Source organism: Leiobunum rupestre, chromosome 8 (assembly GCF_980474605.1).
Source record: "Leiobunum rupestre chromosome 8, qqLeiRupe1.1.hap1, whole genome shotgun sequence".
In the NCBI taxonomy this organism is placed as follows: Eukaryota; Metazoa; Arthropoda; class Arachnida; order Opiliones; family Sclerosomatidae; genus Leiobunum; species Leiobunum rupestre.
Window position 1 is genome coordinate 22,829,018 of NC_143391.1, and position 21,203 is coordinate 22,850,220.

The following is a 21,203-nucleotide window of genomic DNA, read 5'->3' on the forward strand; positions in this document are numbered from 1 at the left end:
CTAGACTGGCGTTTTCCCCATCCAAGACGTACAAGGACAGGCTACTTCGATCGAAGCGCGTCTCGTCCCGATTTGAAACTCTGGAACGTATATTCGTATACAGCCTTAATTTGGTTTGGCTGCCGTATCCGTTACGGAGTCGTAGTCGTCTTCTGGCTTCCGAGGACGGCCCGGGCTCTTCCGCGACCTCATTTCCGCAAAAGGTCATCTTAATGGCGTGTAAGAAGGGCCCGAGATGGGTGCTGGCCCGAAAACGGGGGAGGTGCGGGGAGTACGCTCGGATCTCTCGCCACCCGAAAAAGTAATCGTCACCCTGTGAAATGACCTTTCACAGAGACAGAAAAAGACACGCGCGCCCCCTTTTGAGCGTGAGAAGAGACGCGTCTTGGCATTGCAAAATAAATGGTTACTAGGCACTTAAGAAAAAAGCTAGCGTCACAGGGACTACAGCGGGTGTCCTTCTATTAGGTTACTTTGCGATCCAAATAGTTAACGCCACTGCCCTTTCTCTATACTGTGATGTTTACCGTAGTTTGAGTGTTAATATTTCCCATAAAATAGTAGTCTATTTTCTGTATGTGAAAATGTGCTTAAGATTACAATTATTAATTTGCGTAAATGATACACAGATTCATGGTCCTCCGCGGACATTTAGCTAAGGGGTAGGGGGACCCTTCGTATCTTTATTCGTGTATTCATAGCCCATGAAAGGAATGAAATTTGCCCCGTTGGCCCCTCCAAAGCGGACAGCCACGCGCAGATACAAAATATAAACAGTGTAAGAAAACCACAATATTTTGATTTTAATTTTTTTATTTCCAAAATGAATTTCTGAACCTAACAAAACTGATAGGGAGCTATACTTCCAAGACTATCATAAAGCCATATTCACAGAGCCTCATTTACATACTGAGCAATATTCATTTAGCCACGTGTCATCCGTATTTCCATCTTAACTCTCTAATTTAAAGTGGCCTAAAATTAAAAATATATTTACAATATCCATGAAAAGAAATTCGTCGTCATGGTAATATATACAGTAAGAAATTAGGGAAAATGTTTTATTATTATTCCAATAATTAAACGGGCCTTAAATTAGCCTTTGTCTCTTAGAAAAATGAATGACGCTAATTAACTCATCAATTATCTCTTAAAACGTGATATATAACAGTTGACGATATTTCGCTCAAAAAAAAACAAGAAATTTACGAAATAAGCGAAATCGTCGAGTGACTAGAGATGCTTTGGCGTTTCTGACGCCGCTGATTATGATGGCAAGGTTAATTTTAACTCCATCCCCGCATTTACTATTTTTAAGGTAGACTGATACGGTAACGATTAGGACAGGCTTATAACATCTCAGACCTCTCGTATAGACGCCTTTTTTTCCGGAGGAAAACACGTGCGGACGATATGACGACCAGAAGAGAAGGGAGGGGGGGGGGGAGCTCTCTATTTCACGTGCTAGCCGTCTGGTTTTCTTAACAGAGGCGGGACATTTATCATACGCGAGCTCTAAGAGTCTATAACAGCCTCGTCAAAGGCGTGGGTTCCGTATGGAAAACAAAACAAGTCTCCTCCTCAAAAATTAAGTTTTCTTTCGAAAGTCTTCCCGTCGTGTTTGTTTCTTCTTCCAAGTATATCGTTTTTTTCACGGCTAATATATATTTACAAAGTGGGTTTTTAAAGTCTTTAAGTATAGTAGCGGGTTTTACTGGTTTTTCGTAACTAAATTTACTCCGCCTAAATAAACAAAAATAAATCGTTGATCCCCCTACAGACGACAAAAACTCAAATAAATTATTATTGTTTTTCACACACTTTGACGCGTCGTTACTATATATGGGTTTATGGACGCTTATAAAGTTTTAATTACATAATAAATATTGGTATTTGTACAGGTATATAAAGTTCGTTAATTTATTTTCTTAAATTACCACCGCCGCTTGGCAATTATAATTTAAGGTCATTGGTATTTTCGTGACGATTCCTCCAAATCCGGTCTCGTTTTGTTTTTTATTGCCTTTAATCTCGAACGGAATTTGTTTACTGCTCTATTTTTTTTTTCGTTTGTTCGTGAATTTCGAAGCTGGCGGTTTTAGATTTTTAAAACCAGTATAGATCTTTGCTTGATTCTTGAACCTGGCCATCTAAACCTGCAAATAAAATGTTCATTCGATTATTTTTTTCATTTTTGTTGACAATTTTCAGCCTTAGTTTCCACTAAGACGCGTCATAATGTCATGTAATTTTTTTTTAAATGACAACGTTTTAAGAAAACGCCATTAGTGGAAACAAAGCTCAACGAGCTCTTCAAACGCTCTTGTATTTTCATTGAAAATTCATCTTTTATCACAATTTAGTTGCTATATTTATTGATGCCTTATTAGTTTTAGGTGTCTAGGTCCTTTCTCGTAGTTCCAGTCAGTATTGGTAATTTTTAAGAGTTTAAAATAATTTTATGTTGCTACCGAGGGGTAAAATATTAGACTTTACTCGTAAATAATATCAGAAGTAAATGAAACGAAGTTATTGAAATAGCGCTCAGAATCGGAGGGTGTTTTAATTATGAAAATGATGAGACAATCGAGTCAAATAAAAGCTAATTTCCATCCCCGTCTTTTGACGTGATAAATTGCACTTGGGAATTGTTGGTATAGCTATTTTTATGTATAAAAAATGGTTTCATAAAAACAAAAACTTTTTTTCAGGCCTAGGAGCGCGCAAAATTTCAAATTCGATGTAAAAATGTAACTTCATAAGGAAAATGCCTCCAACATGGGGAGTATAGCAGTCTGATAACTTCGGTTAATTTACTTTTGCTTATATCGATGTTTAGTGAATTCATTCCTAAAACTCTCGGTCATCAAGCGAAATTTAGTTATTTTATTAATTAGTTTCTATTGCTTTTCCTACAGTAAGCTATTTTTAATTTTACTAGCGCGTTGGTAAACCTTCTGAAAAGAGTTTGTTTTAAAATTTTAGCGTCTATCTTACGCTTTATTGAGAATAGATGAATTTACAATTGCGTTTTTGATACGAATTAAGAAATGGTTGAAAAGACTTTTGCAATCGCTTTATCCTTTTTTTTTATAGTTTTGCATTAAATTCGGGGTATTCAATAAAATTACACTTACTTTATTTAGGGATTTAAATTTTGGACAATCTACAATTTCAACTAACTTGGAATGACACGTTGAAAAAATCGGCTCAACCAAAGTACATGGATATACAATTTAATATATTTATAAAATGCACGTATATACGTCGAAGCCATGTCGTTAATATAGTTAACAAAGCAAAGACGGTCACTCGTACATGAAAAAAAATATACAGGAGGTATTTAAGAGTAAGTCACCACCCAAACCACCACGCAAACAGCACTCGGAAAAAGATAGAAAATAAATTAGAGTTAAAACAGTTAATAGTCTGTGCACAGCGGACTGATAAAATAAAGGTTAAAGGGCGAGGGATAATCCCATATGAAGGGAGAGAGAGCATCAAAATCGAACGTATAAATAAAAATTCGAAAGCTAGAACTATAAACGGAATATACGGCGGAAGAAATGGGTGGGTGAAAACGGGGGCTTGCAATAAATAACGTGTATATAGGCTCCAGTCCAGCCCCCTCCCCTTTAACTGTTGCTGCGAATGATAATCTTATGAAAAGCAATATGTCCATTTATTAGATCTGCGAGAGAGAGAGAGAGAGGAGTGAAGAGTATATAGAGCGGGGATGAGCGGGGACGGTTGTCAAGGGAACGGCTCCGACTTCCCATCCCCATCTCCACAGTCACTCTGGAATGCGCAATTAAAGCGACTCCGAGAGATGCTCGATATATATATATATACGCGAGTACAGTAAACCGTCCGCGCCTCTCGACTTCGCGCTATCAGGCGTTCACTTCGTAGTTCGCTGGAAGAGAGGAATCCGGTACAGTCCGCGTCGTCACGTATCGGAATTGGTTTTTAAGTGACGTCGGTGTTGCCGCTATATAGGGGTCCTATCGGTTATTAATTACGTCAGTGGGGGACCTTTGCCGGTAGTGGCGCCGCCTATTGTCCCGGACGGCGCCTCGCCCCCATTCATCTCCCGCGGCCATCTCTCTCTCTTTTCATCCCGCTGCTCTTCTCATCCTTCTCCGTCTGAAAGCGGCGAAATTATTGCGTAAAGTTATAAAGTGAGGCTGCCCCTTCCGCCACCTATCTCTATTTCTCTCTGTCTTTCTCGCTTTTTTTCACTTTGAAGATTTGCTCCCTTTCACTCGCACCCATCAACGGCACCGTTATTAATTTTTAGCCGTCGCTTTCAGATGCGTTACGAGAATTAATCCAACCTTACTTTTTCCGCTTCCTTTTCGCGCCCCTCCCAAAATTTAGTTTACTTTATTTGGATTTGATAATCCCACTTATTAAATTTTACACGAAATCCAAGCCCTAGTTTTTGTTTGTAATTCGACGGATATTTTAATTTTAGATTTTCACAGAACAGTTGGAATTTCGCAAAAAGGGATTGAAAAATGCCAAAATTTTAACGATCACGAGGTACGGAGGGGGAGGAGCTAGCTGAAATTAGGGTCGAATATTTCATACGATTCTGTGGCCCTTTATTAAAGCTTATATTGTCCCGGTAATATTGATACTTTGGGATGTAGGAGAGTATTTTTGGAATTTAGTATTTGTTAGTAAACAGAGCCAGCCACTTGTTTATCGAAAGCAAAGCCAAGAAAACGGGAATAAGACAAAGCCCAATTTTGAAAAGAGAAATGAAAGAGCGGGTTGAGAATTTCATAATTTCGTCGATGAGAACAAAACAAATGAGAAAGTGAACGTACTGTTGGCGTCAGCGGGTTGGGTCCCAAAAAGTAAATTCATTGGCGTGGGTACGTGTGTGTCAATAGTTTTCGGGGGCCCCTTTTCATCGATACGATCGGGGCGCACTATGCATCGACTGCAGCTTGTACAATTCGTACATGTACGATCCGCTGGATGCGCCGCCGCCATCTGAAGAGGCCATCACCATTACATTATTTATTGTCTTCAAGCAACCACTCTATTATTACACTATTATTACTCTCATACGCTAATACGATTCCAACATTAAAATCATTCAATAAGAACTTAATCACATTTGTACTCTATTTTACCGGTAAGTAACGCGTCCTCGATTTGATTTCGGACACTCGTTTAAAGTATTTTGAACGGTACTTACCGGCCATGGCCCCCATTCCTCCGTACGTCGCTCCGTAGTTGGCGGCGTCCATGGCGTGATGTCCGAGAGGATTGTGCGTCAACGGTTCGTGATACCTCGCCGATCCCCAGGCCGCCGCGGTCGGGTCTCCGGGGCCTTTCTCCAACCCGGCGGCCGTGCAACTGGCGGCCGCGGCCGCGGCCACCGCCGCCGACCTCATCGTGTTCCTCACCGACGGCTGTAGCAGCAGAGATCCGTACTGGCTCGTGGCGAATCTGTTGCTCGAAGTGACGGGGCCCATCCCGGAGTAAGAATACGGGCTGGCCTGAGAACAAAATTTACGCGTTTCACGTAAAACGTTTTCGTATTTTAACGGGTATCTAATTACCTGGGAGGTCAAGGTGTAGTGCCAAGGATCGTTCTGGTGGTGTATGTGTAGGGCAGCCGCGGCCGCCCCGGGCGTGTGGTGGTAAGGGTCAGTCGGGTAACCCAACTCGGAATGTCCTAAGGCGCTGCTGAGGCCCGGGGGCCCGTGAATTCCGTGCGAGTGGGCCCCGGCTGAAGCCGACGAAGCGCTCTGATGGTGCAGATGTTGGCCGCTGTGCTGACTTATGGAATTGCAGTTCCAAAAAGATGCCGGGAAATTTCGCTGTGACATTGGAGGACCTTCTGGAAGTATTTTAAAGAAAGTTACGTCATTTTGCTCCTAAGATTATTACGCCATATCTTAATATTAGCTTTTTGTTTGCATTATTTATCGTTACCTTAGTTTGAAAAAGTCGTAACTTCAGTTTTAATGCAGTCCAAGTTACAACTTTACTAAGCTAAGGTAATGATATGTATTTTTAATCGCATTACTATCACAAATAAATCTATATATATATATATATATAAAAGTAAATTTTTTTAACTTTTGACTATAGCTTTAAATTATATCTCGGGGAAACGGATAAATTAACCACCAAAATTTCAATTAATCATAAAAAACTCGATTAACTGTTTATTTATGGATATTATTCGCGACTATTATACGATTTAATATGCAACAAATAAGATTTTATTCGGATAATTTTTGGATATGGATATAAAATAAATAAACGGAAAATTCTTATCCGAACGCCGAGCCTTAGCTAGTAGTATTTTACTATGCTTTCTTAGCTTTGTAAATAACCCATGTCAAATAAAATGATTGCTTATTCAACGTTATATTCATTGTGTCTGACTAACTCCTAATAAAATTGGAAACTCAAATATAAAACCAATGCTATTTTGCTATCCTTTTTTTTTTCTTAAGATCGCAAATTAATAAACTATATTAGGAGTAATAAGTTATTGAAAAACCAATTATATTTAAAATAATTACTAATTGATAAATATTGCGTACTGTTTAAATGTCCTATAAATTTAGTCTACAAAGAAAAAAGAACTGTATTCTATACAAGACTACAGTTACTGAGGAAAATTTCGTAGTTTATTTTCCTTTGTTCACAAAATGAGTACCAGTTTACATTGATTGTGCTAAATAAGAATGAAAACGCGTTTTGAATTTCATGTTTTGTTGGAAGGGTAAATGCAAGGAGAAACATCACGGGTAAGAAAATTTCGAGGGTGACAGGCGGAAGAAAACCTAGGCCTTTAAAAAACGAAAAAAGTGTCAAATACAATAATTTTAAATTATTTCGCCCAAGTAAGTTTTATCGTTTATTTTAGTAGCATTTTAATTTTCAATAGACCATAAGTATCTTTATTACAATAAGTATAACGTTATGTTCCCATTTGACCCAAAACCCATTTCTCCCAATTCCCACTTTACCCAAAAGATAAGAGTGGTACCGTTTGACCCAAAGCCACTTCTCCCAATTACCACTTCACCCAAAATTCATAAAGTTATTTATTTATGGCATTAAATTAAATTTGAATACATTTGAATTGTATGTTTAATCTTTAAAAAAAACAAGTCAAAAAAGAGATAAAAATTAAGTTAAATTTGAACACATTTCTATTGTATGTTTCATCTTTAAAAAAATACCAGTTAAAATAGATTAAAGGTTAAATTAAATTAAATTTGAATACATTTGTATTGCATGTTTAATCTTTTAAAAAAACAATTTTTTTTAAGTTTCATATATTAAAATGTTAAAGTAGTAGGTTTATCGCATTTGATGTTTTAGTTATCATGAAATGGGTTAGAAGTTGGAAGAATCGTATGATGTCGTTTTTATATCTTTTTGGGATAAATAGATTTGGCTGAAATGGAATTGAGAGAAATGGGTTTGGGTCAAATGGGATTGGGTAAAAATTAGTTTGGGAGAAATGATTTTGGGTGAAATGGCACTAAATCAGTATAACAATTGGGAAACATTATCACGTACGTACTGATTTATTGCGCGATCAAGGTTTAGTTCAGCAAAGACTCTAAATATAACCAAGGCGAAATAAACTACGACCAAGAACGATAATATATACTACCAGAAGAAAATAGGGGGAAGTACGCTTCTAGTCAGCTTTGGAAAGGCGTCACTTTTCACGAATTTTCGCGCCAAAACGGTTTGGCGGGAAATCGCGGATGAATACATCGTTTAAAAAGTCATTTTTCTTAAATTGAACAATTGTAACATATTGCCCTTCTCATTCTCTGCTATTTGAGTTAAGGCGTATTTGCTTTCGTCGATTATAGCCGTGTTGAATCAAAACAAAAGTAGAACTACTTTTTCAGTTTGGTTTATTATGCGTAAAAAGGCGTTTTCGTGGGTCACACGACGACTTCTACGGCTCAAAGCTACAGATACGTACTTCCCCTATTTTCTTCTGATACTACTCAATTCGGTTTGCAAATCCAAGAGTGTCATGTGTCGAAAAACGGCAAGTAAATGAGCTTTAAAACAATAGGATGGCTCGTACTTATATTATTACGTTACTTATGATAAGAATTGATCTTCATAAAAAATAAGCTGATGGAGGAAATTCCATTCCGTCGTTTCCTGATGGAAGTTACACGCAGCGCCAAGCTCGTTTTGCGGCGTACGTGTAAACTACGCAATCAGGTCGAAAATCTTGTAAGGCGTAAACTAGTTTTATAGGGCTTTTAAGTAAAACGTTTTGTATAATTCTTACTAAATCGCGAAAATGTGAGAGAAAAACCGGAAATGGAGAAGTAGAAATGTCTGAGAATTCAGACTGCTCCGAATGAATAGTGATTCGCGACTTTCGAGTCGAGGAAACGGTTGTCGTAGGTATATAGATACAAACAGCGAGTGTCGTACTTCGAGCTCGGAAGATAAGTAGCCGGTAATTCCTAGTAACGCGCTCGATGAAAATTGTCGACATTTCTCTCGAAGATGAAGCGTCGTTTGGCCGCGAAGAATTCTGAGGCGGCTTCGAAGCAGCGTCTCTCGGACTTTTGAAAAATCCCCTTTAAAAATCCTCGAAGCACGCCTAGGTTATTCCAGTTATGCCAAATTCCTCGCGAAGCTTAATGCGTTTTGTCGGGGACGCGTATACGAATAAGCGTCTCGCCACCAGCTAATAATTCGCCCCTAATTCTCTCCCGCCTGCGCGGATAAACGCGTACGACGAACGTTTTTCGCCGGCTTCCTCTCCTTACGTTTGTCTCTCGCGTGGTTTATAAAAAGATATCCGTCTCTTAAAAACTTTCCCAACTCTGAAAAGACGAATAAAAATTCGCAGTTGGAAGAAGAAAAAACACGAGAGAAATTAGAGAGTATAGAGAAAGCGACGGGAATTTTTGCGTCTTCCAGCGCGCGCTGACTGAATCAGCGGCGGGTCGAGGCAGGCGGGCCGACATCGGGGGCTCTCCATCCGGCACGGACAGGAATAGAATCCTCGTCGCTTCCCTTCTTCGATTCGAAACGCCGAGGGAACGTCTCTCTCGCTCTTCTCCGCGTCTCCCGACCGAACAATAGAAGCCATTGTACCGCTCCTAATTTCTACGCGCCGAAAAAATGTTTCCCGTAGACGATCTGGAATTAGCTTATTTCGGGGGTACTTCGCGTTGAAACCGCGTGTTTTAGTAAATCGACAGTAACTGTAAAAGAGACGCGGTTCTGTGTGCGTACGCTCACGTGAGAGTCCTCTAACGTCCTCCGTCTTTGTCTGGATGACAACTCGCGCATTCGCTCCGTGGAATGTTTTCGTTTATTTTAAAGTCATTTTTCCCCTCGGATTTTATCATGTTTTCAAGCGTTTTATTAGTGGTTTATACGTATATATTTCTAGACACGTGCAAATAGTTGGCACCTAACAACTCGTAATGGACGGGAAATCTTTGCATGGCGTGAAGATTTTACGTTTTGCGTTTTATCTTTAAATTTCCAAAAACTTCGCTGAGAGTTGCCTTACTAAACACACATTTCGAAACGACTTTTTCAAAGCTTTATCCTTATATATTTTTTTAGAATACTTGTACTAGTTTGCCAGTAATTATAACATTTACTTGGAAATAACCGATTTCGAAGACATTTTTTAACACGTAAACGCGAAAAACAAATTAGGTGAAAAATAGACCAAACGTTTGTAAAAGTATTCCAGCCTACGTTTCCTACGCGCGCGTCATAAGCTGACTACCAGGGACCGCTTTGCCTATACGAAAAAATGAATATATTTATATTATAATTAGAAGCGAGATTAAATCAAGATTTCCGTATAAAAACGCGGTTAAGAGTCGGGCGTTTCTGTCGCAGCAAACGACACCGAAATTAATATCCGTATATTTATCCATCGTAAAACAAAAAGACAAAAGATCAACAATGAGGCTCCCGTATTTAATTCTAGGTCAAGTCTACAGAGGGCGCTGTATTGTTTGGGGCAAATTGAGCCTGAACGACAGTCGGAATGCTCCCGATCCCTCTTTCTTTGGGAGCCACCCCAGCGCGCGGTTTACAGCTGAAAAGGGAGAGGCTTATCATATCATGAGAGAATTTTCCAGATCTCGAGAAGAGAAAGAAATAAAAGTTGGTAGATTCGTCGGGGGGTGTCGTAATTTTGATTCGCGAAAAGGGAAGAGAGGGGGGGGGGGCAGTCTGAGCAGACGCGGAGATTCCCCCCCCCCGCTATCTTTTCGGCTTTTTTGGCGACATTCAAGAGGAGCATAAGCCAAAGCAACATCTTATCCGAATGAGTTGAATTGGAATGCGGCCGTCGCATCCCTGGAACGCAAACGGAGCGCGCCTAAATGTAGCGTCTCGGAGCGCTCGGAGATGAGCGGCGCGGGAGAGGGAACTCTCCGCTCAAAACACCCCTCGAACGCTCCCCCACCTCACCTCTCCATCTTCCTCTTTTCGCCACCCCGAACCGTTACCTGGAAGTAAGTTCAAAGCCCCACTAGCCAGACTTTCTGGTCACCCATCGTTCGGTCGATTCATCAAGTGATGCTGGAATTATCTTTTAGTATTAAAGTACGGTTCCAGACTCTAGCTGCTCCAAACTCCATTTTATTATACGTGGCGAGCCTCCTCCGAAATTTTTCCGCTCGAATTTTCACCCCTTCTTTCTTCTCCGACCTGACTTTCATACGGCGCCCCCTCGCGCCGTCATATAACTTCGCGCGCCCCTCCTCACTTATTACGACGGCTCTAGAAAGCCATCCCGGGGTACGGCTATAAATTGTCTACCGCCCTCATATTATTCACGGCGTATTTTGGTAAAATAAAATCGTTTTGCAAAAATAATAAAATTTCAAATTTAAGAAGTATTTTACAAGTCGAAGTTGTTAAACTCCACTCTTGAAAACGTGTAGGGAAAACTTGTAGCCGAGTGTAGACGTACCTTTATTGTACACAATTTAATCTCCTACAAGTTTCCCCATTCACGTTTTCAAGAGGGAGCTTAACCTCTCTATTGTCGCGTTTGTTAAAAGGAAATAAATAAATTCAATATAAAAATCTATTTAAAATTTTATGAAGAATCCCCGGGGGGAAGAGAAAGAAGGCTGTTGAGAACAATTTTTATTTTGAGCTCTTTTCCGCGAGCTGAGTTTGGGTAGAGGCGCACTGAAAGCGTAAATAAAACGCATCGCGAAAGTTGGTGTCACTGAAACAAAATCAATCTTCCTTGCAGGCGCGGATGGAGAAGGGAAGAGGCTGGGGACCTTCCATCCTTCAGCCTTTGTAGGCCGGAGTGAGGGCGCAAAATATAATGGAATTCGTGCTCATTAACGCCATAGAATAAGCCACGCCGGCGCGAGAAGACCTTCGACGAAAAAACCAGGAAACCTTTGTTTTTACTTCACGAAATCTTCCCTCCCCAATTAAAAATTTATGATAGATTCGAACGCGCCTCTTTTGTCGAAACCACCCTCCGAATGTCAAGCGCCAATTGAACCGGATTTGAACCCACTTAAAATAGCGAATCCCTTAAAAAAACATTTAAAACAATCATTGGTCACTTAATAGACGACGTAAATTTGGCGGAGGATCGCGGCGTTAACATTTTATTTTGTTTTTTACGGACGATAAAAGGAAAATAAAATAAAATTGGGGGAAATTTTATTTTCCAGTGGCTGTTTTAGGCACAGTAGGAAAAAAGATCGTAATTATTTTGGAACTTTCGTTCTTTTCTCGAATCGCAGATGCTACGATAAGGTGGATATTTTATGTACGGCTCGAGCTTCTCCATTATCGCTGCTGTCAATCGCTTTTGGGACAAGCGATATAATAAAGGCCACCCCCCCCCCGTCGCCCACCTTGACTCTGCTTCGTGGCGCACCCCGAAAAAATCACTAGTAAATTCAAAGTTGAAATGCGGATTTCCTTCACCTAAATTTATATCCACAGATCTCGGAGATATAATTGAGAGGATGTAATTTGTCTTACATACTTAAGGGGTATTTTAGAACAATACGGTAGTATATATATATTAATTTAGTAACTAGGTTTTTCAATTTGAAATACAACGTTCAATTTTTCCAATCTGAAATTTTCAACTTAGCGATGTAACGAAAAACTTTGATCTGAAGAAGAAATATCAAAACATGTATCTTAAGGATTCGTTTGAATTTTAAATTATAATTTGAAAAATAAATTATAAAAATATTAAACATACGGTTGAGTCGAGCTCAGGGAAACGGATAAATTAACCGCCAAAATATTAATTAATTATAAAAAATTCGATTAACTTTGTTTGTTTATGGATATTAATCGCGACTATAATACGATTTAATACGCAACAAATAAGTTTTTATTCGTATAATTTTCGGATATGGATATTAAAGAATTGAACGGAAAATTTATTCTCTGAACGCCGAGCCCTGCGGTTGAGTATTAAATTTTAATTTAAAAAGGAAAAATATCGAAAAAAATTTTATTTGAAAAACCAATTATTTAACAAATATTAAGGATTCGTTTCAATTTCAAATTTTAATTTGAAGAACAAATTATTAAAAAAATAGTAAAGATAAGGTTGAGTATTCAATTTTAATTTAGTAAGCAAATAATCGAAAAACAATCTTAAGGATTCGGTTGATTTTTAAACTCGAATTTAAAGAACAAATTATCCAAAATATATTAAGGATTCTGTTGGTTTTTAAATTTTAATTGAAAGAACAGATTATAAAAAAATAGTAAAGATAAGGTTGAGTATTCAATTTTAATTTAATAAGCAAATAATCGAAAAACAATCTTAAGGATTCGGTTGATTTTTAAACTTGAATTTAAAGAACAAATTATCCAAAATATATTAAGGATTCTGTTGGTTTTTAAATTTAAATTGAAAAAACAAATTTTCCAAAAAATATGTTAAGGATTCGATTGCGTTTTAATTTTCAACTAAAAGAACCAATTTAAAAAATTGTCAAGAATTCGATTGAGTTTTAAATTTCAATTTAAAATATCTGAAGGATTCGGTTTAATTTAACCGTGACGTCAGCTCTTAGCTAAAGATTAGGGCGTAAAAACAAAGAAACGACTACTTTCTTTCGGAAATAGCGAATGCCGTTTTAGTTTTTCATGGAAGCGCAATTCTTGTCTTATTGCTTTAAATAGAACCCGAAAGGGTGAATCGAGTGTTTTTTGCGCAGCATCCCGCTTTCCTCTTGATCTTAATGACGCGAGTGTGCGCTTTCCAGATGTAACCCCCTCCCTCTTTACGACTGCTTAACTAACACTAGATCCTTGGCGCGAACTCCGTAGACTTTACCACTATTTATACACCTTCCAGATCAGCGGGAGTCTCTTTTGACTGGGAAATATATATCGGGGGGCTTTTAGGCCGTAGATAAGCGCTATTAGCAAGGTGCTAAATTACGAGCGACTCGTTTTATTTCGAGAAACTCCGCTGCCGCCAGATCGCTTTTTGATAATAATTGCTCCTCTAAATGCGTTTGATCCAAGCCCTCCCTCCCGCTTCTCTCCATCCTCTCCAATCCTCATCCTCATCATCGTTTTCCCCCCGTCGCTTCCCCCCGTCCGCCACGGAGATGGTCGCGGGCGCACAACGCCCGGCTCTGTTCGGATCTGCCTCCCGTTCCCTCGTCTTTTGAGAGTCTTCGCCGTGAACTCTTACGTAATAAACAAGCTAATTATTTTGGCAGATTTCCCTCGATTCTCTTTCTCGCGATGGCTTGCTGGAGTGGATTTCTCCGCCAGAGACAAAGATAGCGGATTGTGTCTTTCTTTTGTTATTTTTCGCTCTCGAAGAATTCCAGCGTTTTTCGCCTTTGTAAAAACGTTACTTTGCCCTATAGTTATTTAAATTTTAGCTGCGTGTTTAGGATTGAAATAGAAATGGTTAATCTATTTACGACCGACTTATATTTTATCACAAACTGTACGTGTATAACTTTATTTAATTATTAATTTAAGTTCTAACGACCGTTATGTCATCTAAATTAGAGCTCGGGGAACCGGATAAATTAACGGTATTAACCGCCAAAAATTTCAATTAATCATAAAAAACTCGATGAACTGTTTATTTATGGATATTATTCGCGACTATTATACGATTTAATATGCAACAAATAAGTTTTTATTCGGATAATTTTTGGATATGGATATAAAAGAAATGAACGGAAAATTTATTCTCCGAACTCCAAGCCCTACGGTTGAGTATTAAATTTTAATTTAAAAAGAAAAAAAATCGAAAGAAAAATTTTATTTGAAAAACCAATTATTTAAAAAATATTAAGGATTCGTTTGAATTTCAAATTTTAATTTGAAGAACAAATTATTAAAAAATAGTAAAGATAATGTCTATCCGAACGCCGAGACCTACTTATCATCGCCTTAAATGGCGAAATGTTAGTCACACTTTTACTTTGATTACGATACGCAAAATAGAAGTTAAAGATACCGAGGAACTGTGTTGTAACAGGGCCCAAATGAGAAATTTCCGTCTTTGGTCTGAGATATTTGAGGTTAAAGCTTGGACTAGAGTTGTGAATTTCCCGAAAAAATTAAATGTGGAAAAATTTCAGGAAAAGTTTACGCAAATCAGAAAAAACAATAAAATATTTATTTTTTTATGGTTTTTATTCTAAACTAGTCTAGAGGTTTATATTTACTTTTGGATTCAATGAGGCGAAAATTCCACGAAATTTAAATTTGCGAACAATATTAGGCTAATAACGGAATTAAAACCTTTTTTTTCTTTTTTACGGAAAAATACGGAAAAAGTTCCGGAAAAAAGCATCAGTAATTTTCCGGAAAATTTTCCGACTTACACCTCTAGCTTGGATAAATAAACTACTGGCCCAGAGTCTGGATTAGAGCAGCCCCGCTTGTAGCGCAACGGTGTCTGATATTGGACATATTTCCACCCAAATATAATAATAATAATAATCAGTTAGGCTAATACCCAAGGCGATGAAATATAAAGAGTGGCGTGATCGATTATTATTCGGGTCCATTGGTAAGTTTATAACATACAAGGCTATGGGATCATTCGATCGCTGGAAAAAAATAAGTTAGTTAATCAGCGCGTTAGTTTTAATTTCACAAGCACTAATTGACTTACTTAAATTTTAATACTAGAACCATCATGTGATAAATAGCTTTTTTAATAATATGGGTCATATTCGTTATCTTCGGTGTCGAGTCGCTAGAGACCAGCATTTTTGGATTCTTTATTAGGACATATTTATTTTTGAACTTACAAGGAGACGACCCGAGGTGTAACGCACCGATTTTGTTCAAACTCGGGGGTTTGGTAGACCTTCATATAACATGAAATGGGCAACCGTTTTGCCATGGCAACCAAAAATGTTTTTTAATTTTAATTAATTTCGAACTATTTCATTTTTTTTATTTATATTTTCTATTTTAAGCATTTTCAAAAATTTATATTTTTAAAGGGGGTACCCTTAAAATTGGTCAGATTTTCATGTTATTTTAAATTTTTGAAAATGCTTAAAATAGAAAATATAAATAAAAAAATAATGAAATAGTTCGAAATTAGTTAAAATATTTAAAAATTGGTCAGATTCCCATGTTATTTTCAATGGGAAAATTTCCATTTTGTGTTGTCAAAAACATTTTTGGTTGCCATGGCAAAACGGTTGTCTATGGAGACATTTCCCTTTAGGGTTTTTCAAGATACATGAACGTCTACCAAACCCCCGAGTTTGAACGAAATCGGTGTGTAACACCTCGGGTCGTCTCCTTGTTAGTTGAATATCTAATGTAGTTAGAAGTTATAACAGATATCTTATCTAATAATAAAACACTATAGCCACGAGTAAAGGAACCAGTCACTAACCATTAGTAAGCGTGAATATTAACATTTCAATCGCGTACGTACGAACAAAACCATTCTAAAGTGGGATAAATTCGTGAATGGGGTGCCCTAAGCTTTTCATCTCTTGTTTAACCAATAATCAAATCCGGTATATACTCAATACGGTATCGTTTTATTACCACTTCATAAAAAGAGAAGATAAATGTAGAAATAATGGGGCTTCTCGCGGCGACCCCTCGCGGCGACCCCTCGCCGCTACGGCGGGCCAAATTCGTCCCCCGGGAGAAATATCATCCCTCCGGAAGATGCTGCGGGGATCGAGGATGCGGTTATCCGCCGGTCCACCGTCTCTTCCGCTTCCGTCCTTAACCCTTGGCCCCCGTCGCGTTCAACCATCAACCCAAATAAACTTACAGAAACTGCTAGGATATTATTTTTTCATCGAAGCACCTTTAAAAAGCGTTTATCGCACCCTTCTCGAACCCCAAAGAGCTTTTAAGTACTTTTTTGAGCGTGGAGGTTATCATCGTCGCGCCGGCTCGCGTTACTATCAGCCGCTTATTTGGGTCCCCGCGGCCGTCTTATCGCCGTTCGAGTTGGCCCATAACTTGTAGTACACGTTCGGAGAGTGTCCTTATTTTCTCGTGGAATGTCGTCGCGCGACATTTTTCGAAGGATTTCTTCCCAAGAGTCAACGTCCAATCGTGATTGATAACTATAATTCCCATAAAGGCGAACGGATTGCGGTTGATTAGAGACGAGGTTTCGAAGGAGGGTATACTCGTCGTGCTAGCTTTACCTTAAGCTTCGCTTGTTGACCCAACTTTCGGGTCTAAGCTCGTCATCGCTAAAGTCAGCGATGTTTACATTGAAAACAAAACCTTCTTTGGCGTTTTTTGTACTTCTTTAACGTACGTACGAAGACGGGGCTCTTAAGACGTACCCAAGCGTGAATGTTTCCCGGGATCCTTAAACCCCTCTCGAGGGGTCAAGAGAGGGATGGGAGGGTTACGGAAGGTGGGGTGGCTCGGGGGTAGAAAATGGGTATCCAACTTTCATCACCACTTCAAAGAGAGTTTTGCCGCGCGCCCTCTTCTCGATCCGTGTCTCGATGAATGTTATGATTGCTCTGGAAACAAAATCCCTTGTCGTCTTTAGAATTTATGTCTCTCATTTTTTGCCATCTCTTCCTTCTCTTTCTTGCGCGGGGTCGACACGCGCGCCCTCCAAATACCCCCTAGTTTGCCGAGGAATGTTCCGTCAGGTTATTTACGTCCCTCTTACATCAGTCGCGAGAAGCTACTATTGATTCGGCTTATGAGCTACCAGTTTATGTAAATTGTAATCTTGTTTATGGATCAGTTGCGATTTTAAGGAAAAACAAGAGCCCCGAGGGTCGCGTTTTATAGACTAGTTTGTTTATCGGCGGATCTGATTGTTTGCGAAGTAAAATACGCTTCTGGGTGTCGCGTTCTTAATTGGTTGTACCGTTGAAGACATTTTTTTATTTATCTCGTTAAGAAATAATCGGGAAAACTCTCCGGACTTTTAAGCTATCCCAGGGAATAGTTTTAAATCGATGATTTTCCCAAGGACGTCTCTCAATTTAAAAGGATAATTTTCGTCATTCAACCAGGGATATTTTAAGATGTTGAAACGCTTAAAATAAAAACCCTACTGGTACAAGTCCAAAATGTTAACTTTTTAGGTTTGGAATGAAAACTGAGCTATCTCTTAAGCTAATTCGAGGAGGGTTTTTATAGCTGATTTAATTTCGTAAATCAGGTCAGGATTAAGCCGACGATACCGGTAAATGATGGCGGTCTTTTATATTTTACGTAAGCTATAGCGCGTCCGAGCGTACAGACTCGAATGGATGGATCTGAGTGTCACGAGCGGTTGGTGACGTGACGCACGGCTCGCGATCGCTATCAGCGCGACTTTAGAAAGAGCGAGTCCGTCTGGACGACGCCGCGGCCATTCCTTCGTACTAAACTATATTTGAGGCACGAACTCCGAGAACACGCGAAGACTCTTAACTATCTGGTTGGAAAAAGAGAACGCGTATAATTTATACGCGTAAAGAAAAGCAGTCAAAATTTCGTTGCTCTAATCTCACTTTCTCATCTTGGTAAACTTTGAAGGATAATATTTTGGTAACTATGACACGCCAACTTTCCCCCTTTTCATATCTAGTGGACCGCGATCTCGTAAACTGTCAACCAAATAATGCATTTCTTGTTTGTTTGTTAGTTTAAAGTAGTCTTTCTATCTTAGTTCTTATCCAATTACGGGGGATTTATTCTGTCAAACTATTACGAATTGATACAACTTATCCTTCCTGATTCCCGAGGGAATTTCGAATACGGAGGTGAAGTCAAAAGACCGCGAAGTACGTCTGGTACTTAACCTCACCAATACGATAGTCGAAGTGCCTTAGCGCGCTTTAAAAATGGATTAGCGCTTACCCTTTAGGCCCGATTTTCCCATCTCGGTGGCGTAACTGACGGGCTGGCTAAGGGCGCGACTGAAGTGTTCGTCGACGACCGCGGAGAGGTCGCCGTTGTAATAAGTGAAGATGACACAGTTCGCGGAAACGTATTGAGCTTCCGGTTGCTGAAGTCCCGCGGACGATCCTGAACAATTAGCGGAACTTCCGGCGGAGACGCTGGCCGCGTTTCCGCCATCGTTCCCGTTGGGCGACACGCCGCTAGAAGATTGCTGTTGCGAGGAAGAAGGTCCCGAAGAAGCGGAAACGCTAGCGTTAGCGCCGGAGGAGACACTGGTCGCGGACTCGTGGACCGGACTGCGCGACTTGCACTCTTCCTTCAGGATTGGTAGACTGGAAGGGACGACGTGGGACGACGAAGACGACGAGGCCGAGGCGGATGACGCGGCGGCGGAAGAATGGTGCGAATGGTGGTGGTGGTGATGGTGCACGTAATGCTGGAGAGCGCCGATGCTGCAGTCCACCGCTCGACCTCCGTAGTCGCCACTGACCGATACCGAAGACGCGGAAGCCGAGGCCGCGGCAGCCGCTGCCGCCGCCGCCGCCGACAAAGTCGATGAATTCTCCAGAGTGTCGAGTATCTTAGGCATCCCGAATTTCTGAAATTTTCCAACAACGGGCCGGTAAATGGGAATGCGTGTTAAACGCGAAAGTAAAAGGAGGAGAGGGAAGGGGGGAGATTCGCTTTCCGAGAGAATTGGCGTTAATAGGCTTAAAAGGCAGAAATACCGAGAGCGAGCTCAAGTATTTCAGGGGGAAGGGGAAAAGAGTCGAAAGAATCCAGAATGTTTAAAAAGGTTATCCGAGAGGCATAGCTTAAATATAGGGCACGCGGATCACTGGAGAAGCGAGCCTGATGGGTATACGCTCTCCGGCGGACGGGGAAGGGGGCCCGCGCAATGTCAATATGTGACGCCGACTCCGCGCCCGAGCGAAAGGCACGTGAAAAGTATGAGGAATTCAGGAAATGCGTCGCTTATATTATTCCCTAGTCATATACTCGCCGGGAATTTGCCCATGTTTTAAAACCTTCAGCTCGCCTCTTTCGGGCTGCGCGGGTCCTTCCCAAACGATCTCGGCGAGTGTGGACCCCGAAAAAACCCTTTTTTATTAGCTTTTTTCGAGCCCCTCGAGGTATACGGTAAATAATAAGAAGAGAAAAAAGCGGCGATGCGGGTGAACGTCGGCGGAAGAATCCTTTTTAGCGAGATTGCCGGCCCATTCTCGCCTGTTTATATTATAAGGTCGCGCCTTGATTGTTTTTACGACGCCTATCGCGGGCTGCCTGGGGGTGCGGGTCGCGGGTCTCCGTTGGCGCAGCCCCCTTTTCATCCGTCTCGGTGGTTATCCGCCGCGCGAGATGGAGGCGGATGAAGCTCGCGTTTTACGCTCTTCAGGAACGCCAGAAATGCCTTCGCGATCTCGGCTTTCTGGAATAATGAAATTTTTCAATGAAGCTCGGAGGAGCTCTCTCGAAGCGGATTTTTCCGGCATTTTTGCTTCCGACAAAAGTCGCGTTCGGCGCGCGCCAGAGCCATCATTTCGCTCGTGCTTGGAATTCCCGGACGGTAAGGTGAGAGCCGCCGTTTTTCGTTCGCTAAAAAACCGAAAGGGAGATAAAAAAAAAGGCATCCACGAACACCGCGAGTGAAGCGGCTTCCGCGGGCGGAAAAAAGGAACAAATTGGCCAGCATTTTACGCGTGTTTAGAATATAGTTTTCAATCACTTTGTATGAAGGATTTTTTCTTCGTTCCACGTATCCCAGCATCCCGGCGTCAGAAAGAAAATATCACCCGGCTGGCACTCTCCCGCCATTCCGGGGGAAACCTTTTTCTCTTACGGGCCCTTTTATCGCCGTTGAACGCGTTCGCTAAATTCTTCTTACAAATAGCCGACCATACACGCGCTAAAAGCGTACTTACGCGCGAACAATCTGAATTCCGGAGAGCGTGCTTTGGAGAGAAGGAGAATTAGTGGGAAAACGGTAGTTTAAAAGAGAGAGGGGGAGGAGTTTTAAGGTGTGAGTGACCATACCTTATGATCCACTAAACTCTGGTTAGTGGCGTTCCCTAAAGTCACACATCCTGAGGGTCCTCCGGCCAAAGTGGCCGCGGTGGCCGAGGTGGCGGTGGCCGACGGCGAGAGTCCGCAGGCCGCGGCGTGATGGGCATGATGACCCGCCGAGCGTTGATGGTGGTACGGAAAGTAAGGAGAGTAAGGTTGGTACATCACCTCAGCGCAACTCATGTTGGAATAACACCATATCCATCTCTAACTGTTTTCCCTTACACTTTACTCGGTGGAGTCTCTCTCGTCCTCCGGGAGTTGAGAGGGAGCTCCAAGAAGCGGGGGCAGGAAGGAGGGGGGGAGCCTCGGGATCAGCGTCTCCCCATCCACTCCGCGCCCCCCCTTTTCCTTTTCCCCTGTCCTCCGGATGATGGATGCCGGGGCGCCCCCTATACTCTACGCGTCCTCATCCTCATAATGTTCTCCGAGATGAGAAAGCTAGCTCCGCCTGGAGGAAGGAGGAGCAAATTATCCCCATCTCCCCATCCTCCCCATCCTTCTCTAGCCTTTCCTCTTCGCTTCCCAGCTAGCTCGCCTTCTCTAACCTAGTAGAATCCTAGGTTTTCTTCAACATCTCTCTCTCTCTCTCTCTCTCTCTCTCTCTCTCCGAAGGCGTCATCGACTCGGTCGACCAATCGGATCTCTAGAAAACGGGGATCGACTTACGGAATTGTCCGTGGTTTTATAATCGAAAAACGTGTCCGTAAGGAAATGGAAAAATAAGAAATCGTTTTATAAGTTATTTTATT

At 40.9% G+C, this 21,203-nt stretch overlaps 1 protein-coding gene across 3 annotated transcripts; it reads right to left on the reverse strand.

The window, feature by feature from the left end:
• Positions 1-861: 861 nt before the first annotated feature.
• On the reverse strand, positions 862-20,926 carry vg (transcription factor vestigial). Of its 3 annotated transcripts, none has more exons than XR_016472786.1 (6): positions 20,422-20,926; positions 18,346-18,985; positions 5,580-5,857; positions 5,213-5,516; positions 4,836-5,004; positions 862-2,156 (listed from the first exon to the last, which is right to left on the reverse strand). XR_016472786.1 is itself a non-coding variant. In XM_090155423.1 (5 exons), exons 1-5 carry the CDS (start codon positions 20,632-20,634, stop codon positions 2,107-2,109), a joined length of 1,488 nt encoding a protein of 495 aa, XP_090011549.1. In that variant the 5' UTR covers positions 20,635-20,926; the 3' UTR covers positions 862-2,106. The 3 variants fall into 3 exon arrangements, 1 of the variants encoding a protein (XP_090011549.1); XR_016472785.1 differs by having other exon boundaries at positions 5,580-5,860; XM_090155423.1 differs by lacking the exon at positions 4,836-5,004 and having other exon boundaries at positions 5,580-5,860.
• Between the last annotated feature and the right edge of the window lie 277 nt (positions 20,927-21,203).

Coding starts and splice junctions, on each gene's coding strand:
- vg (XM_090155423.1), bottom strand. CDS start 20,634: ATGAGTTGCGCTGAGGTGATGTACCAACCTTACTCTCCTTACTTTCCG. Junction 5,517..5,579: donor ACTACACCTTGACCTCCCAG/GTAATTAGATAC, acceptor TTTTGTTCTCAG/GCCAGCCCGTATTCTTACTC. Junction 2,157..5,212: donor AGGAATGGGGGCCATGGCCG/GTAAGTACCGTT, acceptor TTTTATTTGCAG/GTTTAGATGGCCAGGTTCAA.